Raw genomic sequence first — 21,656 nt, 5'->3', positions numbered from 1 at the left:
ATTATATAGAATACAAAGCCGTAGAAAACTTCACCATGTTACGGTACGACCAACACAACTAATCATCAATTCAATCGACCACAACTAATGCAGAGGCGATAAACAAAAAGTAATCTTCGTGAAGCATGTGCCTTGTCACATCTTGGAGAGGTCACGTCCATACAAGTACGCTTTTATCCAGTCCCAGATGACCAAGTGTCGACACCTAAACATCGGCGATAAGAAGACCAAGTTAAGGTCAGCCTGATTACCTCCAAGAGACCATCTTGCTAGCATACACGCCCCTCCACAATGCAAACGTGGATACACCAGTGATGTTTCCTGACACCGAGGCATGTCAGTGGAATTCCCTGTAAGTGTCTTGCCAGCTAACGGGCTCTGCACGACAGCCCGCGAACGGCCGACGTAGCTCATCATCCCTTTGTCGTTCCTTTCAAATGGGGTAGTGGTCCTTCCGCTCAAATACTCGGCCAGCCATTCACCTGAGATCTATCATAACAACATCGGAAGCTCAAGAAGATTGACCTTGTTGTGAAGCAACCTGCGCCGTTGCTGGCATTGCCTTATAACTCGACTGCATGTTCGCGAGGACCTGTACAACGTTCCAGACTCGGCAAAGACTACTGACGCGGATTACTTTCTCCCACAAGTCACGAGTGAGGAACTCGAGAGGTTTTCCACCATTATATTTATCAGCATGATCCTTCCACCGCTGCTTAGCACCAACTCCTTGCAGTAGCGGGAACCTTGGCCAAAGAAGCGTTGAAAACCAGTGATCGATTCGGCCATCATCACCTCTCACGAATCTTCCTATAGATAACCTCATATTCCTGGAAAGATATCTCCCCGTCCTTGTTGATATCAGCTTCATCGAAGAGGGATTCAGCCAGCGGTAGGAGCTCGGGCTCAGCCACGCCAGCCTACACAAGACGTCCCATAGGCACCACCGGCGATCAAGTGATGTTACGCAATCGCCTATTGCGAAGAGATCGCCCTTGCTGCCCAGAACCTCAAGATAAGGCGTGGTCTTCAGCAGCCGACCGTTCTCTGGCTGATACCCTTTCAGTTGAGATATCTACCACCACTGGAGTCTTTCATGTCCCATTCGGCAATATGACTACCAGATCCTTCGTGAAAGGACGTGGGGCTATCCCTGCTGCCCATACACATACACCGAATCTGAACTTAGCCGTTTTTAATCGGTTAGCACTCATCAGACTTACGGGATCCGACGCTCTTCCTTCGTGGCCATATCCTGCACAACGACGGCTGTCGCCTCGACAGCTTTCACCCTGAAGCGAGATGATGTCAACCCTCTTACTAACATTTACCCTCTAACTAGCCAACCGAGGAGAGCAACAAGCTGTTAGTACCTCGAGTTCTTCACCACATCGATGTCGATACGTTTAAAATGGTCGGTAGCATAACGCGATATGGCCGCATCGAAAGTGTTGAGGATGTTCTCCGCTGATTGTATCACCGATACTTTCGCTAAACTACAGAGGCAACGGGTCTGTCCACGACGACGAACAGTAGTTAACAGCTTGTTCCGTACTGAGCAACCTCCCAATACGCGTGACTGATCTCTTCCCTGATAAAGTCGCTCAGTTCCGCTGCAAACTCGACCCCTGTAGGTCCGCCACCGACCTGTTGAGAGCAAAGCACCTCAATAGAAGCGCGATGCACTCTGACTTACCACTACGAAGTGGAGAAGCTCTCTCTTGCGCTCATCCGACTGCGCCGTACAAGCGGTTTCAAAGGAGTCCAGGACGTTCTTCCGGATCAATCGTGCATGGTCCATCTCCTTGAGGAAGTGTGTATACTCCAAAACCCCCGGAACTCCCATCGTGTTTGGCTGAGCTCCGACAGCAACCACCAGTTTGTCATATGGGACCTATGCGGAACCATAAAAGGCATTCGCCCCATCGTCTCTACTTCCAACGGACCCTCAGTGGCTTTGATGGAAGTCATATCCTCACAATAGCATATCTACAGAACGCACTGCTTGGCAAGGGGGGGGGAGGGGTGGCGAGAGCTTACTTTCTGGTCAAGATCGAGGTGGTTGGCAACCACTTCCAAATACCGCGTGTTTGCCAAGCCCGTTTTCTTGTTCTTCTTCATTATAGTTTTCCGAACGGGCTCTATGATACTTCTTGGTTCGTTCGTACCTAGTGATCCCCAGCCACTACAATGACACTCCCGTCCAATCCCACCGACAGTCACGGATGGCAGTAGAGGCGTGAAGAGGAAGTAGTTCCTCGGGGATACGACTGAGCAACAAACCCATCAAGAAGCGCGCCCCTCAAGACTTACGTGTAACACTATCCCACTTGGACGTATCGAGCTTCTTGAGAAGAGAGTAGCCTCCCCATCCGCTACCGAGGATGACCAGATTGCCCCCGGGCTTTAGTGGTGTCGACGACATCCACCTGTGCGAAAATTGCCTATAAGCGATCAAGCCCACGGCCCGCGAAGACCATTTCAGAAGCATTGAAAAAAGATAAGAAGAGCTGCACGGGCGAGCTGATGCTTGGAACCTTGCGTCAGTGGTTTCCCAGCGTCGCCCATTTATGTTCAGTAAGGCAGTAACTCCATACCTAGCGCAACCTACGTTACTGCTTTCTAATGAAAATACATTTCGCAACCGCATTTTTGACACTTCTGCGTATCCGTTGTTGTCCTCTAGGCGAAGAGTCTGCCGCAGACAGTGTAAGAGCCTATAAGACTGTGACCCATACAACGCAACACCGCCATGCCAGGTCACAAAAAGATCGCACTTCGGACCTTAGGTACGTAGCCAAGATTGATAAAGTCGGAAATAGCACATAGATATCGAGACATTTACATCAGTAAATTAAATTAAGAATAGCCTCACACATACTTGGGGGTAGCGAGCATACGTTCGACTTCTTCCCACACTTCCCCGAAATCATGGAGAGCATGCACCAAGCAGTCCAACGCGTAGTGCGCCACATCACTGACCACCTGCGAGTTGGACTGCAGACATAGAATGGAGCACATGACTGAATCGCTGATGTCGGCCAGTTTGAACTTCCGCGTTTTCACGGCTGCCACCAGGATCTCACATCTCCGTCGAATGACGGTACCCACGAGCAGTAAGTCTCTTTGGGCAGCTTCGGGTAATCCACACCCTTTGCTGGCCAGGCACGTAGTGACAGCAGATATGACAACCAAGGAACGCCGAGTCAGTCGATCCACCAGGTGCTGAGCAGCGACCAAATGGCCGAGCTGGGAATGCCTTGCAGGTGATACATATCGCAGGGCCTGGCATTCCGCTCTGGCATCGGCGATCTGCGCGTGCCTATTAGAATAGCTCCTGTCGAGAAGAATAGCGGCATTCAGCACATCCTTGCTCAGAGCCTCACGGTTCCATGGAGTCTCATAGACCACCGATTCGCACGCATTGACAACTGAATTAGATACAAGCTCGAGCGAACATACAGTTGCTCTACGCAAACGCTTGTAAGCAAAAACCGGAGAAATCAATGAGGTCAGGACAATCGATAGCACAACGCCGGCAACAGTCATGTCCATGCGGTGAATCGCGCGCGACACTTTGCTGCCAACGGGCAAGTCGGCGTCGATTCCGGGACCTAGGCCTACAATAATCCAAGTAAAACCGAAAACTAATCCCGAGTACTGTAGAGTATCATGGAAGAACATCAACTTGGCGATGACAGAGAATACAAAAAGCTCACATAAAAATATACATTCGTTATTGGGATGCATACTAACACATACTACTGCCAAAATAGATGCTACCACTGTACCGACAATTCGTCTCAATCCTTTCCGAATAGACGCGCCTGGTGTGGGTAGGAAACAGAATAGACAAGGGAGCATCAGCCAGAGGCCAAAATGAGATAGCACGGCGAAGTATTGACCACCAACAGTAAGGAAGAGAGCGACCAAAGGAACAGTGATCGCAGCACGCAATGGATAGGCCAGGCGGACTCTCCAAGTGATCTCAGGATTCGCCGAAGTGAAGAAAGGCTGCCTAAACCAGTCGGCGACCTTCGTAGCAACCGAAGAATCTCCGTTAGAGCCCTTGACCCGGATGAGGAACTCGTGAACAAGCAGGGAGAACTTCACCATTTCGTTAATGGCGAATTCGGAATTCTTCGACTCTGTCGTGGCACGGACATCAGCTCGAGCTCGACACTTCTCCACAGATGAGCTCAGATGCCTTGCAGCTGTAATAATATCGTTATCAAACTCATGATGATCATCCCACACTCTGAGAGCAGTGACCACCTTCTGACGAAGTGATACCATTTCACCATCAAAAGGACCCGACCATGGAGTTTCCAAGGCCTCAGCCTCGAGCGTCTGACGTTGTGAAGATTTCCGTACAGTAGATAGGCATGCAAACATGGACCAGATGGTGCCACGTAGTTTCGGATCGCTCGTAGAAGCTGCCGCTTCAGTGCTAGCCTGACATACATCATCCCACATGCGCCGTACTACGGCTTCTTCTTGGTCTCTAACTCGCCATAAGAAGGTAATCGCATCGAAATAGTCCGCCAATACAACACTGAGGCGCCTCAGCGACTCCAATCGAGTATCGGGGAGCATTCTAAGAGACCACATTAAAAGAGTTCCCATCAAGGGAATCAATGAGCCGATGGTGTAGCCAGTAGCCGCGGTGAGCGCAGACCAATACGGATCCTCTCCACCAAAAACGATGGGGATGATGAGCAGGAGCAGAGCCTTGTCGCCTCGATAGAGACAGCTTAATTTGCAGTAAACTTCACCTGCTTGATCGGCCAAGGACAGAAGAAAAGAGGCTGGTACAGCCAGCATGATACCAAGATAGGGATTATAGTCTCCTTCATTTAAAGCAGACACCACATACACAATAAGACTGCCACAAGCACATCCCAGCCAGGACGCTACAGTCGTCTTCAATGACCATTCCAGTGATAGCCTTAGATCGAGATAGGACACTATGAGAGCACCAGCCAGGCCCAGAATCTGAAGTACATAATCACGGCACATGAATATCAATTGAGAAAAACTCACCATGAAATGTGGCGGGAAAACGGCCGAGATGGTCGAATTGAAGACCGTGATTGACGTCAAGCACACTGTAATGCCAGTAAAGGCAGCAGTCTGGACTTCCACAATGGATTGGGGTGTCAAACCCCAGCATGCGCCTTTCAAATATCCGTCATCACACGATATGCCGTTCAAAGGCTGTAGCAGAGGAATGTGCATACCGTTAGAAAAAGCTGAACAACACACATCCAGAAACCCCAATTCTTGATAGTCGCACGAGTCTAATCACCACAGATGAGCAGCTCGACGAAGCCCGCAGAACATATTCTAAATCGGTCTCCGACGACACCGACAGTTCTTCAAGACTCAACCTCACCTCGGGAACTATCCTAGTTGCTATACCGGCAAAACCATAGTTTCTCACATAAACACGCTTGCGGACTTTGACAACAACTAAGAGCACTCCATAGTGATTCGAACGCAACACGCCACAACTAAAAATAAGACATGTGTACAGCTTAGTGAAGATATTACGGCAACTCCGTCGCCTACAACCACCTCGCAAATGCTGAATTGATTAAAGTAAGTTATATCAGATGATTCACAGACCAGCTCAGAGTACTATCACTCTGCGTGTCTCATAGAACTCAACTGTTCCGAATGAGCTCGCAAGCGTCCTCTGACGGACTTGGTCGGTTCCGGACAGAACTTCATTTCCGTTTCTTGTTGATGATGAGGAGCCGCGCTGAGGCTACTACCCAAAAGTGAATTCACAATAGCCAACCATTCAGCTACAAAACAAGTAAGAGTGTACAAACATTCGTGGAGGCCGACGCCACCACCACTTGCGAGAGCTTCAACCAACTTGGTGGAATCCATAATGTTCCCATCAACAGCCCAAGTCTTGCTGAATAACAACTCCTTGTGTAGTTCCTCGAAGTGGCTGAATGTATCATCCATAGCATCCACGAGATCCATAGTAGTTTCCATCACTCGCAAGCCATCATCTTTCCCACGTAGTAGACGGTTGAGCTCAGCTGACGACTGTACTATCGCCATAGCAAGGCCATTCAAGGTGTCCCGAGCTGGTAAAAGTAGATGCTTTCTCGTAGTTGAACTCATAGCATACACACAACGATCCAAGCAGATACACACAGACATAGAGCACCGCGATAGCCTCGAGAACTGCCACTGTGTTGATATTATCCTGCTCGCGCTGATACGGCATCTTGATGCATTCACACCAACAAGATGCAACAGTTTGTCCTCTTCAAAGGCGCCGCTCGTGGCCGCCGCTCTCGCTATCTCCTTGTGCAGAATGAGGTTACCAGTAGTCACCACCGATGTTCGGTCCGGATCAGAACCTCTGGGCGATGCACAATCCTCAGCCGATTCCGTGAGAGCTATAATGGCATGTGCGACAACTCCAGCCAAAGAACGGATCTCATCAGCGCATCGACGAGACAGCTCACGACATATAAACACAGGAATAGTCAATATAGAGAAAATCAGCGTGGCTATGAGGCCAATAACCGTATAGAGCATTCTAATAGCGGCCATCGAGGTCCGCGACTCGGTAGTCATATCGGGATCGATTCCATTCACAACACCAACCACTATGAAAGTGATAAACATCTGCATACCAGCATACCCAATAGTAGATTCAACCACCAGGAATCTCGTAGCTGTAGCCACCAGGAATATCTCCACTATGAACGCAGCCTCATTGGTTGGATGAATCGATGTGGCGATTATAGCCAGAACGCCACCGACAACGACACCAACAAGTCGCCTTACTGCTGTGCTCAAAGTAGAGCCCACTGTAGAGAGAAAACAGCTTATGGCCGGCATTAGAACCCAGAACCCCTCCACGCTGAGATCAGAATAGTCCTCAGCAACCCCCAAGATACTCAATGTAAGTATGGTGAGTGATGCCGTCAACCTAGCAGGGAACCACAGCCGCTCAAACCATGTGGAGTCAGCCGGATAAAATGGCTCCTTTATCCACGCTGAGAGTCTCCACAGCACAGGGTGAATCGGGATCTAAAAAATCAATCAAAACTCCCCTCTGTTGAATATAATACTCACATAGTTCTCCAGCTCGAAATTACTCTTCGTCATCTCCATTTTGATGACAGAATAATCAGCCACAACTCTCGCCAGCCGCGTTATCGTGAGCATAACGTGCTCCATCCTGATCAGCTCTTGCACTGGGATCAGATCAGCATTTCCCTTGGCAACTTTGCGGCTATACTCTACTATAATACCGCGAATCTTGCGAATAACCTCGACCGACCACGTATGCAGTTTAGCTGGTTCCATAGGATTCTCCTCTCCTCGCAATATGGCGATCATAGTTGAGACCATGTGAAACAGCTCCTGCTCTAATACAGTCCACAAGTGCTTCACGGCGGCCGTGTTAAGCGGTGTAAACCTCGAAGATCGCCTTAGTGTGTATAGGAGACTCGCCATCCGAAACACAGCGAATTTCACGTCCGCGTTACTCGTAGATCGCAAGAAATTCCTCCTAGCCTCTGCGAGTATATCTCGTTTCCGCTCTAGTTCATCTTGATGCGACTCGCCCTCCAGAATGAACATGACACATGATTCAAGATACGATGCCGCAGCTCCTTCGAAAACAGGCATCGGCGGTGGGGAACTCCTCGGCAAGGCACCGAACGAATTCAATATGGTGGTCACTAATAAAGGGATCATTGTTGACCAAGCACACACGGCGAGCATCGCGAGCACTCGCATCTTCTCGTCGCCCTCTGCAAAGAAGAGCCCCAAATAGACCACCGTTAGTGTAGTCTTGTAGTCGTACACTTCCACCAGCTTGCACTTGTTACATTCAGCCGCCATTGAAGCGGCAAAGCAAAAAGGAATAGTAATGATGACACCAATGAACAAATTGAAATTTCCACCGCATATCACACTCGTAAGCGGCATCACAATGGAAATTATGAGAGCTCCTATGACACAAGCCACAAGAACCTCCCATGAGGCTGAGCAAGCTCCACGAAAACTCAAGGAGCTACACCGAACTGCCCATATCATACCAATCGCCTGAGTAAAATGAAACATTCTACCAGTTCACGTTTTCTCGAAGAGCATGCTAAAAATGGACAGAAACGCTGCAGAGTTCCAAGAGAGCATATTTCTATTTCCCCTCCTCACCATAATTGTCTCGTCGAAAGTTGCTTCAAATAAGGGTATGAAAATAGGCCCCGCCATTATCGCAGCCATGACCCCAGCATAGAGCGCGTTCAGTAAGCGAAAGCGGCTAAAGCGGGGGACATCAATGGACGACGCTGTAGGAGACATGAACCCTACAAGGAACTATGAACGTGAAGAAACATTCTACTATTGGCAGACCCGAGATCACTGGCATCTCACCCATGTTATAAAAAACAACAGTGGAAAATATATTTCGCGACTACTGCATACCGCGAATATCGCGCTTTTCACCGAGTATTACGCCGCCTCAGGTAGAGCGGGTGAAACTCCACTAAACATATACATGATACTCGACACCACGCCGACACCACCACTGGAGCACCTGCTAATGACGCAACAAGCTTTGTCTGATATGAGCAAACCCAGAAGGATCCTCTGGAAATGTGAACAGTAATGGGAACAGGAAACACAATGAATAATGAAAGGTCACAATCAAGACAGTATGTGGAGAAACTATACTAGACAGTATAGGACACTGATATCAATATGCACAGGTTTCAGCTCTTTTCCTGATTATTCCATCGAGCGATTCTGCACTGGTGTCGAGGCTTCCCCATGATATCACACTCTCCTCAACCGGCGCATGTGGTGGGCTCAACTGGCATCCCAGAAGCTCATTCACCACAGCCACCCAATCCTCGACGAACACGTTTATCGCATGGATAGCTTCATGTACGCCAACACCTCCACCACTGCTGATCACTTGGATCATGTGAGTTGAATCAGTAACCTCATCTTCGGCGGCCCAGGTCCGCTTGAATAACAACTTAGTCCTATTCTCGTCAAACTTAGCATACAAATAAAGCATCGCCTCTAAAGTGTCCTCAGCCGCTCGCATCGCTTGCTCTGTTTTAACATTACTACGTAGACAACGATCGAGCTCAATAGAAGATTTCACAAGCTGCATCGCAACATCGCGTAGTAGTGGACGAATCGGGTCCAGAAGGAGACGGTCAGTCGCCGCACTCATCCTCTCATTGCAACTCCAGAAAACTTGACTTACCACTACTGCACTCCTGCTCAGCCTGGTGACCTCGTCTTGAGCGAAACTCAAGCACTTGGGAGTCACAGCGCAACGTGTGGATCTTATGTGAACCACACGCATATAAGTAGCTTCCTCGCGCAACCAACGTTGTTCGGCAAGGCGACAGTTGTCCTCTTTCAATAGGATCGCCCCAACCTCGACCATAGTAGGAATCGGGTGGTGCTCCTCCTCCTCCGAATCTTTCGAACCGTCATGCTTCCCCGCAACCATACCCTCCACTAAGGAAGATACGATCGACGAAGCGCAAGACAGTTCTTTGGCGGTCTGCCGTGCTAGACGTTGACCACAAAAAGAAGGAAACGATATAAGGCAGAGTGATATAGCGATTGCCAGTCCAACCAGTGTGAAGAGCATTCGAATTAACGCGAGATGTAATCGTTCATGGTCATCCATCGTAGGGTCGAGAGCATTACAAACACCTACGACAGCGAAAGTGGCAGTGGTCTGAAATCCGAGATAACCAATTCTCGGGTCCATCGTATAGAACTTCCCCAATGCCGCCATTATGAAGAGCTCGACCATGACCGCAGGAGGGTCCATAGGATTAACGTAAACCGCAAGTATCGCCAACACACCTCCGAGTGTTACCCCAAGCATACGTCGGAGACCCTTTCCTAATGTCCAACCAACCGTGGGTAGGAAACAAGTAAGGACCGGAAGGGTCACCCATAAGCCCTCAGTGAGCAGAATAGGATACACTTCCCCGAGTGCTAAAGTTATCTCGGCAATGATCGTGGTGCAAATAGACAATCTCAAAGGGAAGCCAAACTTGTCCTTCAACGACGTTCCTGGCGGCCAGAAAGGTTGCTTGAGGAACTTGATAGGATGTCTCAGCGGCGGGGAAAGTGGTATCTAAAAACACGTGCTCTCACTTAGTTCATATACGGTACGGAGAAACAGTGTGAGAAAATATGCACATGGTCAACTACATGTATTGGTGACAAAACGAAGAAATTCTTATTAATTTCCTATACACTTCTACCCGAATATATGTGTAAACTTCTTTAGTTAGTGAGTAAACCGCTCAACTGATAACAGCGAACATATATTCCAACACTGCATAGGACAGTAGCACAATCGCGTTCCCCATTCCAGGACTCACATATCTCATCAGCGACGGCTTTGGTGAGCTTCGCTGCGCTTTGAGGTCGAAGTACTGGTCAACAAGGAGCGCAAATCTTGGTATAGCCAACATGGCAAACTCTACCCGAGCCATCTCTCTGGCAGAAATCACAACGGACTTCTGGTCAGCTACCGATCGACTATATTCAATGCTGATCTTTTTGATCCTTATCACAGCATTTCTAGCCGCTGATCTCAAATTCGGAATATCGTCCAATTCCACCTCGTGCTTTAGCAAGGCGGTCACGAACGTCATCAGTCTCCTCAACTCCATTTGCATCGGCCCCCACAAGTGTGTGACAGCGGCCTCGCTGAAGGGTTCCCACCGTGCAGCACGTCGCAAGCCATACAACGTACTGGTCATTCGGAAAATACACAACCGAAGGTCGCCATCAGTGACACTCGCCAGAACAGTTTTACGTGCATTTACAAGCGACCGCCGCTGCTCATCTAACTCACGTTTATGGAGATCACCATCCAATATGTAGCAGGCGTTCGATCTGAACAAGTTGCCAGCAGCGACCTCAAACGCACACATGGGCTCAGGCGCAATACGAGGGAGCAGACCCAACACATTGAGCACTCCTGTGATCGTAACTGGTACAACCAGAGACATGACCCCAGAGAATAGTGCCGAGTAGAGACACTTGCGGGCTACTGGACCCGAGAACGCCACCACAGATACCAACATCAGACTGCTGGAAATGTACGAGAACAGTTGGGACAGCTTGCACTTCGAGCTGGCCTCGGCCAGGTCGGATACGAAGAAGAAGGGGAAGGCAATAAGCACACCATAATAAGGGTTGTAGACTCCGCCACCCATAGCCGTTTCTAGGAGGACGATCAAGTAGCCCACTGAAGAACCAGCACAGACGGCTATGCACAGACGCCACGACATGTTCATGAACATGTTGGGATCCAACGATGCAGATATCATAGCATACATTATTCCGAGAACCTGACTCCATGAACCATGGCTAACGACGCGATCACTATCAGCTTACATAGATATGTTGCAAGAGATTCTCCTGTATGGTAGGCAAGAACTGTGGCACCGCGCAGATACACGCGATAAACCCAGAATAGAGTGATACTCGTACACGGTACCGGGGGTAGGTAGGAACACTGCAGCTAGCTGGCGCACTAGCGGTCCTCCTTGCCATACTTAAATCACAACCTGAGGCCTGACCAGTGAGTTCAACAACCAACCCCACATGTCAGTGTATTGGAAACGAATATTACTTCGACGGATACGAATCTGCAGTAACCAGAAACAAGCTTGAACAACATATAGAAAACGCTTTCATCCACACAATGGTATGTATCGAAGACGGTAACACATATACATCACTAACAACTCGCACATACTGTAGTGAACCCACCAGCACACATGTCCAACTAAGGCCTCTCTAAGAACAGCGAAATACTCGCTCGCTAAAGCAGTAGGGTTCAGGACGACAGGACAGAAGAAACAACTACACATTGTACAGGACGTGGTGAACTTGGTTCCATAAAGAACTTGTTGCTGATTCGAATAACCGATAAAAACGCAAATAACGTGACACCAACGACACCGGTATCCCTTCTTGGAGCATGTCATGACTTCTTAGCAACATCTCTGGTCCAGTCCTCCGGGGCACCAGTTAGGGCACGTGACCTCCTGCTAGCCGGCTTGAGGTTCAGTATCACACTCTCCATATGCACCCATTCATCAACGAATACACGCAGAGTATACAGCGAATGGAACAGACCATACAGGCCGCCTTGAATAGCACTAGCCCAGCTAGCAAGGTTCTTCGTCTCACCCGAGAGCATCACTTCCCTTCTCGCGACGAAGATATCCAGAGCCCTCTGCATCTCAACGTTAACCTGGCTGCCTTCAGTCGACATTTCTAACGAACCACTCCTAGTGCGACTCCTCTTAGACTGGTCCAGAATTTTCAGCGCCATCTTTGACGATGAATCGTTCAACGCTACCGCCACCTTGTGGAGACTCTCTCGTAGAGGGTCCAAGAGCAACGAGATCGTCGGGTCAGCGATCTGTCGCGTGCAATCAGCAATGTTAGTATGCGCCACCATCGCTGACCGGCCCATCATGTCAATGTCATACTGAGACCTTATCACAGCATGCGTGGTCTCATCGATGAAAGTAGTCCTATGGAGGACCAGCGCCTCAGCCTTAGCATCTGGCAAAAGCTGATATCTGCAGTCACTCGACTTAAAGAACTCATCACCGCTCTCAACACGTTTATCTTCAGGGTTAACTGATGGGCCCTTGGCAACAGCACACAGCTGCTCCACGGCCATAGACACCAACTGCGACTGAGCAATCAACTCGTGTGCGGTCTCGCGATTCAGTTTATCAAAAGCGAACGTAGGGAACACAAATGTGGCTACGACCATATTGCCCACAGTGCCAATCATAGTCATCAACAGGCGCCACAAAGCCCAGCTGATCATGTCGTTTTCAGTGGGCTCTGACCCCAAGGTGGGGATGATACCAACGAGCATCCACGTGAACGCAAACACAGTGCCAGCGTAGTCGATATTAGTGTACAGGGCACCGAGCTTGCCAATGGACACTATGACAAACATCTCCACAACGAAGGCAGGGACACTGTTGTAGTTTGCCTCAATGCAGATCATACCCAAACATGCCGCCAAAATAGTGCCGATGATACGCCTGGTTCCTTTGACCAGTGAAGCACCAGGTGTACTCAAGAAGCAGAATAACAAGGGTACCAGCGCCCAGAATCCGAACATCTCCACCACCGTTTCGTTATGGGCCCATGCAACAAGGGGGAAAGCGAATACGGTGATCGTGATAGACAGTCTCAATGGATGTACCAGCCTTTGCCTGAGGGTCATATTGCCAAATGCCCAGAAAGGTAAATGCCACCAATGGATCCAATACGCCTTGCATTCAGATAGATACCGACACAGACGACCCCACCAGTTGTACTGAAAATAACAAACAATCATTAAAACTACACCGGACCGGAAAATGAGTCACTTACCCATTTCAGTGAGTGCGCGGTTTGCTTCTGTTGACGGCGAACCAAATTGTAGAACTCATCGGACATCACTGCAAACTTGGCGATCAGCGACATGGCAAACTGGAATCTTACAATATCGTTCGCAGGAGACAACGAAGACTCTCCTTCAACGACCTTCTCACTATACGAAATAGACGCTTGACTCAGCCTACTACTGAGCTCAGTAGCGAGATTCATCAAATCGGTTTGTTCGATCTCCTTGTCATCCGAGATGGGCTTAGCCGTTGTCCTCAGCCAGTACACGACTTCTAGCCTCAGGTCCACTATATCCGGCATCAAAGGGTGCCATATGTGCTCGAGCATATCTTCACTGTAGCGACCATCATTCATAGTATCCCTCAAAGCGATCAAGCCCGAGGCCATACGGTATATCACACTCCTCAGCTCAGGAGTCGGCGCCTCTCTAGAAGCTGCTCTCCAAGACTCCTCAAAGGCCGCCCTCTGCCGATCGATGAAATCAGCGTGTTCCATGCCGCTGGTCCAATACGCCGTCAGAGTCTCGTAGTAGTCAGCAGCCCGCTTTGCAAAAACTGGCAAGGCCGGTAAGTCCTTTCGCGGGAGGAGATTAAACGCGTTGAGAATACTAGTGGCGATGAAGGACTCAGATGAGCCCACCATGAAAGCACCAGCAGTGAGCGCACCGTGAAGAAACGGCCTTCCATTAGGGAAAGCTAGGGGGATATACATGCTCTCCATAGCAACATCAGAACGGAACAGGAGCGACAATTTACTCCCAGTCGCCACATCACCCAGTGCCATTAAAAAGCACACCGGAAAGGCTACAGCAACACCAATCCAGTCGCTGTACTCCACGGTGTTTCCGGCTGTGATAATGATAGCGATAAGCTCTGTGAAGAAGAGCCCGATGAAGGCCCCTACGACCGACCTACAAGACTGATCGTAGTTATCATGAATGTTGAGGAAGGACGAAACCAATGCCCAAATAGGCGCCAGTACCTGACCCGCAATACTCCCAAAACAACAAGTGGGCCGCTACTCTTGTTACAGTCATATTTGCACCACGCCCCTCAGGCGCTATGAAGATAGTCCACGAACACAGGCATGCCATAACGCCCGTGTATAGGGCCGTAAGCAGCTTATATACCGGTATAGAAGGTAGTCGTTCGACCATAAATGAATTAACAGAAACAGGAATCTGAAATCGGCAAATCTCCACCAACTCCCAGGAATCATCTAAGCATCCTCGCCAGCAAGGACCGACTCAAAACGATTCGCCCATTCCAACTAACAGCGATCGGTAAGTGAAACGTATTAAAGCTGAGACAATCATAATGACAACACAGTTAATATTAATGGCCTCTGAATAGCAGATAAACATGCCCTTGACGTGGCCCCCAACCACAAAACCGTGTACTCTACACGGAAATCAACTGCCGCTCTCACTCTTCATTTTTTCCGTGAAATTTCTAACAGCACTGTGACCAGTGAGTGCCGTGAAATTAGCTTCAGGTATGTACGCGCCGCTGAGTGCACGAGCTCTCATCTGGACTACTGGTGCCAACCCCAATACTATAGTCTCTATATGGACCCAGTCATCACAAAACACTCGCATGGTGTAGATTGCGTGATAAAGAGAATAACAACCCGACTTCACTACTCGTGACCAGCCTTCAATATCGCGTTCCTCACCAGCCAGTATGTCTTCCCTACGTTTCACAAATATGTCGATTATTCGTTGCATCTCAACATTCACCTGGCTGCTCCTCAAACGACCACGAGTAGTCTCCTTACCCCCACCAGCCGCTGGTCGCCACGAGTCGTCCAGAATAGTCAATGCTACTTGCGATGCAGAGTCCCTCAGTGATGTTGCCAACTTATAGAGATCATCTCTCAAGGGCGCAAGAAGGTTAGATATTGAAGGCTCACCCAAACGACGAGCACAGTCCGCCAACGTTGTGTGTGCCACCAGAGCGCTTCTCCCCATACTGTCAATCTTCTCCTGCGCACTCAGCACAGCACGAGTAGTATCGTCCACGAACGCAGTCTTGTCCAAAACGATAGCCTCAGCCTTAGCATCAGGCAGGAGGGCAAAACGAGTATCACTCGATCTGAAGAACTCGTCTCCGCCCTCCACCGCCCGGTCCTCAGGATTCACCGAAGGCCCCTTCTCGAGACTACACAGCTGCTCTACAGCACGTGCCACCAGATCGGCTTGCTCAAGCAGTTCATGGGCCGACTCGCGATTCAGATTCTGCATGGCAAATGTTGGGAACACAAACATAGACACTATAGTGCCACCGATGGTACCAATCAAAGTCATGGCAACTCGCCAGAGCGACCACAAGATCATATCTTGCCGGCTCTCGTCCTTGCCTAATGTCGGAATTATTCCCACCAGCATCCACGTAAATGCAAATACCGTACCACCGTAGTCGATGCTCGCATAGAGGCTGCCAAGCTTACCAACAAACGTAATAACAAACATCTCAACCACGAACGCAGCGGGAGAATACGGGTGCACAGACACACATACAATGGCGAGCGCTGCCGCCAATATGGTTCCGACAATCCTTCTAGTGCCTTTAACAAGAGATGCTCCCGGCGTTTGGAGAAAGCAAAATAGTATTGGCACCAGCGCCCAGAAGCCGTATATCTCCACGATAGAATTCTGGTGTGCCCAGGCTACTAAGGGAAGTGCGAATGCTGTTATAGTAATAGAAAGCCTCAAGGGGTGGACGAATCTTTGAGCTAACGTCATGTTCCCATAGGCAAAGAATGGCAGGCGCCACCAGTTAACCCAATACTTCATGCAACCAGCCAAATACTGTCGAAGTCGTGACGGCCAGTGGAACTGAAATAAAGTAGAACAGTGCTTACTGGTGAACGGCACACTAGAAACATATGTTTTTGGTTTCCTCAGCTGAGCTCAGAAGTTCCTCACTACATTATGAAAACTTACACAGGATTAAGGATAGAACCATACAAAAACCAACAATATTTTTCACAGAATTTAATTTTGTCACAAACTCCCTAGTTGGATCTAACAAGCTACTCTCGCTCACAAACTCACCCATCCCTTAGCCTCAGGCAGCGACTTCTCATATTCTCGTACCAACGTGCGAAAGTTATCCGCTAACACCGCGAACCGAGCGATCAATGACATGGCGAATTGGAACCGCACACTGTCAGTAGCAGGCGAAAGTGAAGACTCGCCCGAGAACACCTTCATGCCATAGACCAGCGACTGCTCGTTAAGGCGCTCCTTCATTTGGTTCGCCAATCCAACAAGACCAGTTTCCAATACGATTTCATCATCAGAAATTTCAATCCCAGTTAATCGCAACCAGTAAACAGTCTCCAGTCTGAGCTCCACTATGTTCGGCACCAGCGGGTGCCAAATGTACTCCAAAATATCCGGACTATACGCGCCATCCCTCAGTGTAGTTCTAAGAGCAATCAACTCTGCAGCCATACGATATATCACACTCCTCAGCTCTGGTGTAGGGGCAGCTCTAGATGCTGCCCTCCATGCTTCCTCAAACACCGCCCTCTGACGATCAATAAACCCAGCATGTTGCATTCCGCTGGTGCAGTAAGTGGACAAGGTCTCGTAGTAATCAGCAGCCCTCTTAGCAAATGATGGTATCGGCGGCACCTCATGTCGCGGCAACAAGTTGAATGCATTGAGTACTGTAGTAACTATGAGTGTCTCCACAGAGCCTACGATGAAGGCTCCAGAGGTAAGTAAACTATGCAGGAAAGGCTTCCCATTAGGGAAGGCCAATGGGATGTACATAGACTCCATAGCAACATCAGAACGGAACACTTTCGAGAGTTTACACCCTGTAGCCGGATCAGCTATACCCAAGAGAAAGCACACAGGGAAGCACACAACGACGCCGATCCAGTCGTTGTATCCAGAGGACCATGCCGAGGATATAACGAGTGCTATAAGCTGCGTCAAGCCGAGACCGATGAGAGCCCCGACTATCGACCGCAATGATTGGTCGTAGTTGGTATTGAGATTAAGGAAGGCTGACACCAACGCCCATATAGGGGCCAGTACCTGAGCGGAGCGATGCTCATTCAAAAAGCCTAAATGCTTACTGTCATATTAGCGCCGTGTCCATGGGGCATAATGAAGACCGCCCAAGAACAGAGACAAGCCATTAATCCTGCATATGCAGCAGTAAGCAGTTTATACATATCCACTGATGGTAGCCTCTGAACCATTACAACACACACACAACTGACATGCACCTGCCACATGTAAACTCGGCCGAACACTGTAAAAGCAACACGTGAGTCTCTCCACAAAAACAGCTGCATCAACCAGCTCAGCTCCAACGAGGCAGATAACGTCAATGCGACAGGAAAATATTCAAATAAGCCGCCGCCTGTTCAAACAGGAGGGGACCGTTGAGGTCCGAATACGTTGAAATACTCAAATGCTACAATAACCACCCATGAGTGTTACATAGGAATGTTATAGTTTCTCAACCTCCCTCAGGAGCACCAGGCCTTCAGACTGGCACCTGGTTACCGCAACAGTGTGATCGTTGCCGCTTGACGTAGTGTCCATAATCGTTTGGTTTCTCTCCAACGGAGAATGGGGGAACCTTATATCGGAGCCTAGTAGGGTGTTCACGAATGCTATCCAATCCTTTACAAAATGCCCTAGTGTATAGACGGCCACATGCACGGCAACTCCTCCACCATCAGAAACAATCTCAGCTAGTTTTGTCGACGCCATAACTTCGCCCGAGGTAGCCCATGTACGTCTGAATAGCAATTTCGTCCGAATGCTCTCAAACGCTGCACTTAGCCGCAGATAAGCTTCTAGGACCTCCTGAGTGACTTCGATAGCTCTCGCAGTTGACACCCGCCGTGTAAGAACCGTCTTCAGCTCCTCAGCCGACCCCGCGAGAGCGATCTCAAAGTCCTCCATCTGGTTCGTTAGTGGTTTCAGTAGTAGCCTATGCGCTGCCGAACTCATTTTAACATCGCAATTGTGGAATTCCGTAAATACAACAGCAACACTATGCAACAAACTAGATATATCAGCTTGGGCCGCAATAAGCCTCTTTGGTTTAACCCCACAAGCAGTTGTAGTTACCCGTAGTACCCGCATAGCCCTAGCCTCAGCCTGCACCGACGGCACCTTTGCTATTCTGGCAGCATCCGCATCAAGTAGAGCCAATCCCTTCTCTACCCTATCAGGGAACGTAACCTCCGGTCTAGCTCGCAATGCTCTCACCACTGAAGTTACATAGTCGGTCATGCTCCCCACCTCTACTGAGGTAGCCCTAGCTAGCAAATGACCAGAATACGGTGGACGAGTAAGTACAGTCATGAACAAGAATACGACCAAGCCACCCGTGTTACACAGTAGACGCAGACCGGCCAGTTCAAAGCGCTTTGGCTCGGTCAACTCCGGATTAATTCCATCAGCAAAGCCAACTATGATGAACGTCACCCCTGTCTGCAATGCAGTGTAGTCTATGTTAGGAAAGTCAGTGAGCAACTTAGTAATGCTACCAACAATAAAGAGCTCCAGCAAAAAGGCCGGCCGGTTAAGAGCGTGAATCGCCAATGGAATGAGTGCGAGTACACCACCCAAGAAAATACCAAAAAGTCTTCGACCGCCTTTTAATAGCGTCAAGCCTAACGCATCAAAACTACACAAAATAGCAGGTACGATGATCCACCACCCCTCCGCCGCCAGAACCTCAAAACGTGTGGCTAAGGCGACCGCCAGCCAAACCACTGCTTGAAGGCATAAGGTCAGTCGTAGAGGATACCGAATGCGTTCCCACCGAGAGAGGCTAGCCGGGTACCACGGCTTCCTAGTCCAGGCGTTCAAGTCTCGAAAATAGGAGGGTACTGGTAACTGAGACGAAACACCCAGGTGGAAGGATATGCACATGAGGAATGGGCGGTGATGACAATGAGAATCTTTCACACTACCCGAACTCACAAGTAAATAACGTAGTAAGGAAACTCTCGAACTCAGCTGGGGGAACCAATACTCCAACATTGCGAGGAACAACATAATTCCTCTTCACCTCACAAGTAGTTACCTCCTATGCAAATTTCATACACTTATATTGCATAACGTAACGCCATCGCCGAATAATTCACGCAATGACAGAACTGGTACTTCAGCGCCATAATTCCACGTGGGAGGTCATAATGCCAAGTCATACTAAACACTACACTACCCCGCATTACCTGGCATATTATCGGACCCCGATGAGCTGAATCCCTAAACTGTCTCTTCCGAACATAATCCGCCACTATAATGCTACACCGTGGCACAGTGAGCAATCCCATCTCGATTCTGGCCAACTTTTCCCCCGAAAACACCGAGCACTTCGCATCAGCTGCTTGCCGGCTGTACTCTACCGTCACACTTTTGATACGCAGAGTCATTCGATGACCCAAAGCTCTCAAATCTTCTATCAGTTTTTCATCCGGAACCTCAGCCAATACGCACCCAATTCGAGAAACCAATTCCCACATATCCCTCCGCAAAGGCTCCCAAAAATGATGCCTGGCTTGCGAGCCGAACCCCTCAGCCGTTGTACATATATGAAAACCATATAGCAGACCCACTATATTGGCAACATCTAATTTCAGATCCTTCGGTACATCGCCTCTGATCACTGCACGATGCGCTTCAACCAAGTCCTTCCGCTTACGCTCGAATTCCTTCTTGTGGACTACCGCATCGGCCAAGTGGAAAACAGACAGCTCCAAGTAGTCTTTCAAGGCCACCTCAAAGCGAGGCAATGGCGCCGCGCTTTTCAACGGCAAAAGATTAAAGCAGTGGAGTACAGCAACGATGAGCATTGGAAGCATATCCGAGAAAAATCCCACAAGAATGATGAACAACCCTTTATTGTAGGGCTCGCCTTCTCCGAATGCCAAAATGCTATACATCCTCAAAAGAGCACTTGTATAGGAGTATATTTCAGATGCCTTACCCTGGCACCCCAGTGCCAAGATAAAACAGAATGGCAATCCGAATAGGCAAGCCCAAGCCGGGCTATAGACCCCATTGTTGAGAGGTGCGCTAGCATACACTAGGATTGCCCCGAGAGCCGCCCCGATGCATGCCCCTATGTAGGTCTTCCAGGCAAAGTCCACAGCGTAAGAGTAATCCAACGAAGTGTACGCCAAGGCCCATGCTGTTGAGAGTGCCTACAGATACACAATGCTATTGAAGAGTTAGCAGCCCCGACTTATCGTACTACACCCACCCAGAACACGTAAGCCGTACTTTGCTATCTTGAATTCACTATAGGTCGTAACGATGTTGTGATGGTTTAGACAAACATAGATTCCATCACCGAGAAAGCGCCCACCCATCTATTACGAATAACTGATTGCTGAAGCGATCGCCAAACCACGGCAAGAATTGGCCCGAGGCAACCGCACATGCCACTAGACTGCTGAAGATCGAATTGGCCAACTGGTAATTGGTGAAGGTGGGCAGACCATGAGTACTAGACAACGACATGCTGTTCACACAGAGACGGTATCAGCAAGCACAAAACTCAACAGTGGCAAATCTCAAGAGGAAAGCTCACAACGTAAATGTAGTTATTCGGCTTACAGTGTATGCTCGTCGTCATTACAGCAGTTCCAGTGACAAGGCTGATCCTACTCTGAGACGTAGCGGTGTTCAACCAGAAATATATAACACATAGTTCACGACTTCTTAACCCCATGAGTTCTAGCGCGGTCAACCATCTCCTTAGGGGCACCACTAAAGGCTCTCGTCCGTTTTGGACTGAGCTGTTTATACCCGAGTATAACCGTCTCGATTTTCACCCAATCGTCGGTAAACAATCTCAACGTATACAAACTGTGATAAAGAGTATATAAACCTGCCCGTATGGCTTTGGAAAAACCGTCAAGATTAGCGCTCTCTCCCGAGAGAACTCCTTGGCGAATTCTAACGAAGTGATCTACCAAATTCTGCATCTCGACATTCACCTGACTTCCCACCAGATCCCCGTCAACGATCATTTTCTTACTGCTATGATCGTCCAAGATTTGTAGCCCAACCTTCGACGCCGAATCCCGAATTGCCGCAGCCAACTTTGACAAATCTCCCCGTAACGGTTCCAGCATCAAGCTGATTGACGGTTCCGCAATAGAGCGCGTACAGTCAGCCAAAGTCGCATGGGCAACTAATGAGCTTCTGCCCA

The 21,656-nt window shown here is 49.1% G+C and overlaps 4 protein-coding genes across 4 annotated transcripts in view; all 4 read right to left on the bottom strand.

The window, feature by feature from the left end:
- Positions 1-135: 135 nt before the first annotated feature.
- Positions 136-2,425, bottom strand: Pmar_PMAR003719 (NADH dehydrogenase, putative; the record flags this gene model as incomplete). Its single annotated transcript, XM_002784414.1, has 14 exons — positions 136-205; positions 252-321; positions 526-592; positions 638-746; positions 796-920; positions 968-1,075; positions 1,122-1,179; positions 1,224-1,292; positions 1,374-1,496; positions 1,556-1,647; positions 1,697-1,894; positions 1,999-2,168; positions 2,214-2,270; positions 2,314-2,425. The coding sequence occupies 14 exons, from the start codon at positions 2,423-2,425 to the stop codon at positions 136-138; spliced, it is 1,428 nt and encodes a 475-aa protein (XP_002784460.1).
- A 446-nt stretch (positions 2,426-2,871) lies between these two features.
- Positions 2,872-11,586, bottom strand: Pmar_PMAR003718 (hypothetical protein; the record flags this gene model as incomplete). Its single annotated transcript, XM_002784413.1, has 9 exons — positions 2,872-4,995; positions 5,044-5,217; positions 5,396-5,513; positions 5,648-7,062; positions 7,108-7,403; positions 7,524-7,718; positions 8,749-10,153; positions 10,404-11,381; positions 11,428-11,586. 9 exons carry the CDS (start codon positions 11,584-11,586, stop codon positions 2,872-2,874), a joined length of 6,864 nt encoding a protein of 2,287 aa, XP_002784459.1.
- A 90-nt stretch (positions 11,587-11,676) lies between these two features.
- Pmar_PMAR003717 (hypothetical protein) lies at positions 11,677-14,611 on the bottom strand (the record flags this gene model as incomplete). Its single annotated transcript, XM_002784412.1, has 3 exons — positions 11,677-13,384; positions 13,441-14,436; positions 14,486-14,611. The coding sequence occupies 3 exons, from the start codon at positions 14,609-14,611 to the stop codon at positions 12,020-12,022; spliced, it is 2,487 nt and encodes an 828-aa protein (XP_002784458.1). The 3' UTR covers positions 11,677-12,019.
- Positions 14,612-14,798: 187 nt separating this feature from the next.
- Pmar_PMAR003716 (hypothetical protein) overlaps positions 14,799-21,656 on the bottom strand; it is a gene marked incomplete at its 5' end in the record, with an annotated part of 7,583 nt that continues 725 nt past the window's right edge. Inside the window, 5 exons of the mRNA XM_002784411.1 lie at positions 14,799-15,813; positions 15,868-16,291; positions 16,511-17,506; positions 17,984-19,104; positions 20,052-20,217. Coding sequence (XP_002784457.1) covers positions 14,867-15,813; positions 15,868-16,291; positions 16,511-17,506; positions 17,984-19,104; positions 20,052-20,217 — 3,654 coding nt within the window. The 3' untranslated portion in view covers positions 14,799-14,866. The remainder of the gene's footprint in view (positions 15,814-15,867; positions 16,292-16,510; positions 17,507-17,983; positions 19,105-20,051; positions 20,218-21,656) is intronic.

Source organism: Perkinsus marinus, assembly GCF_000006405.1.
Source record: "Perkinsus marinus ATCC 50983 genomic scaffold scf_1104296935302, whole genome shotgun sequence".
In the NCBI taxonomy this organism is placed as follows: domain Eukaryota; phylum Perkinsozoa; order Perkinsida; family Perkinsidae; genus Perkinsus; species Perkinsus marinus.
Note: the sequence above shows the minus strand (reverse complement) of the source record. Positions and strands in the feature narration are given on the sequence as shown.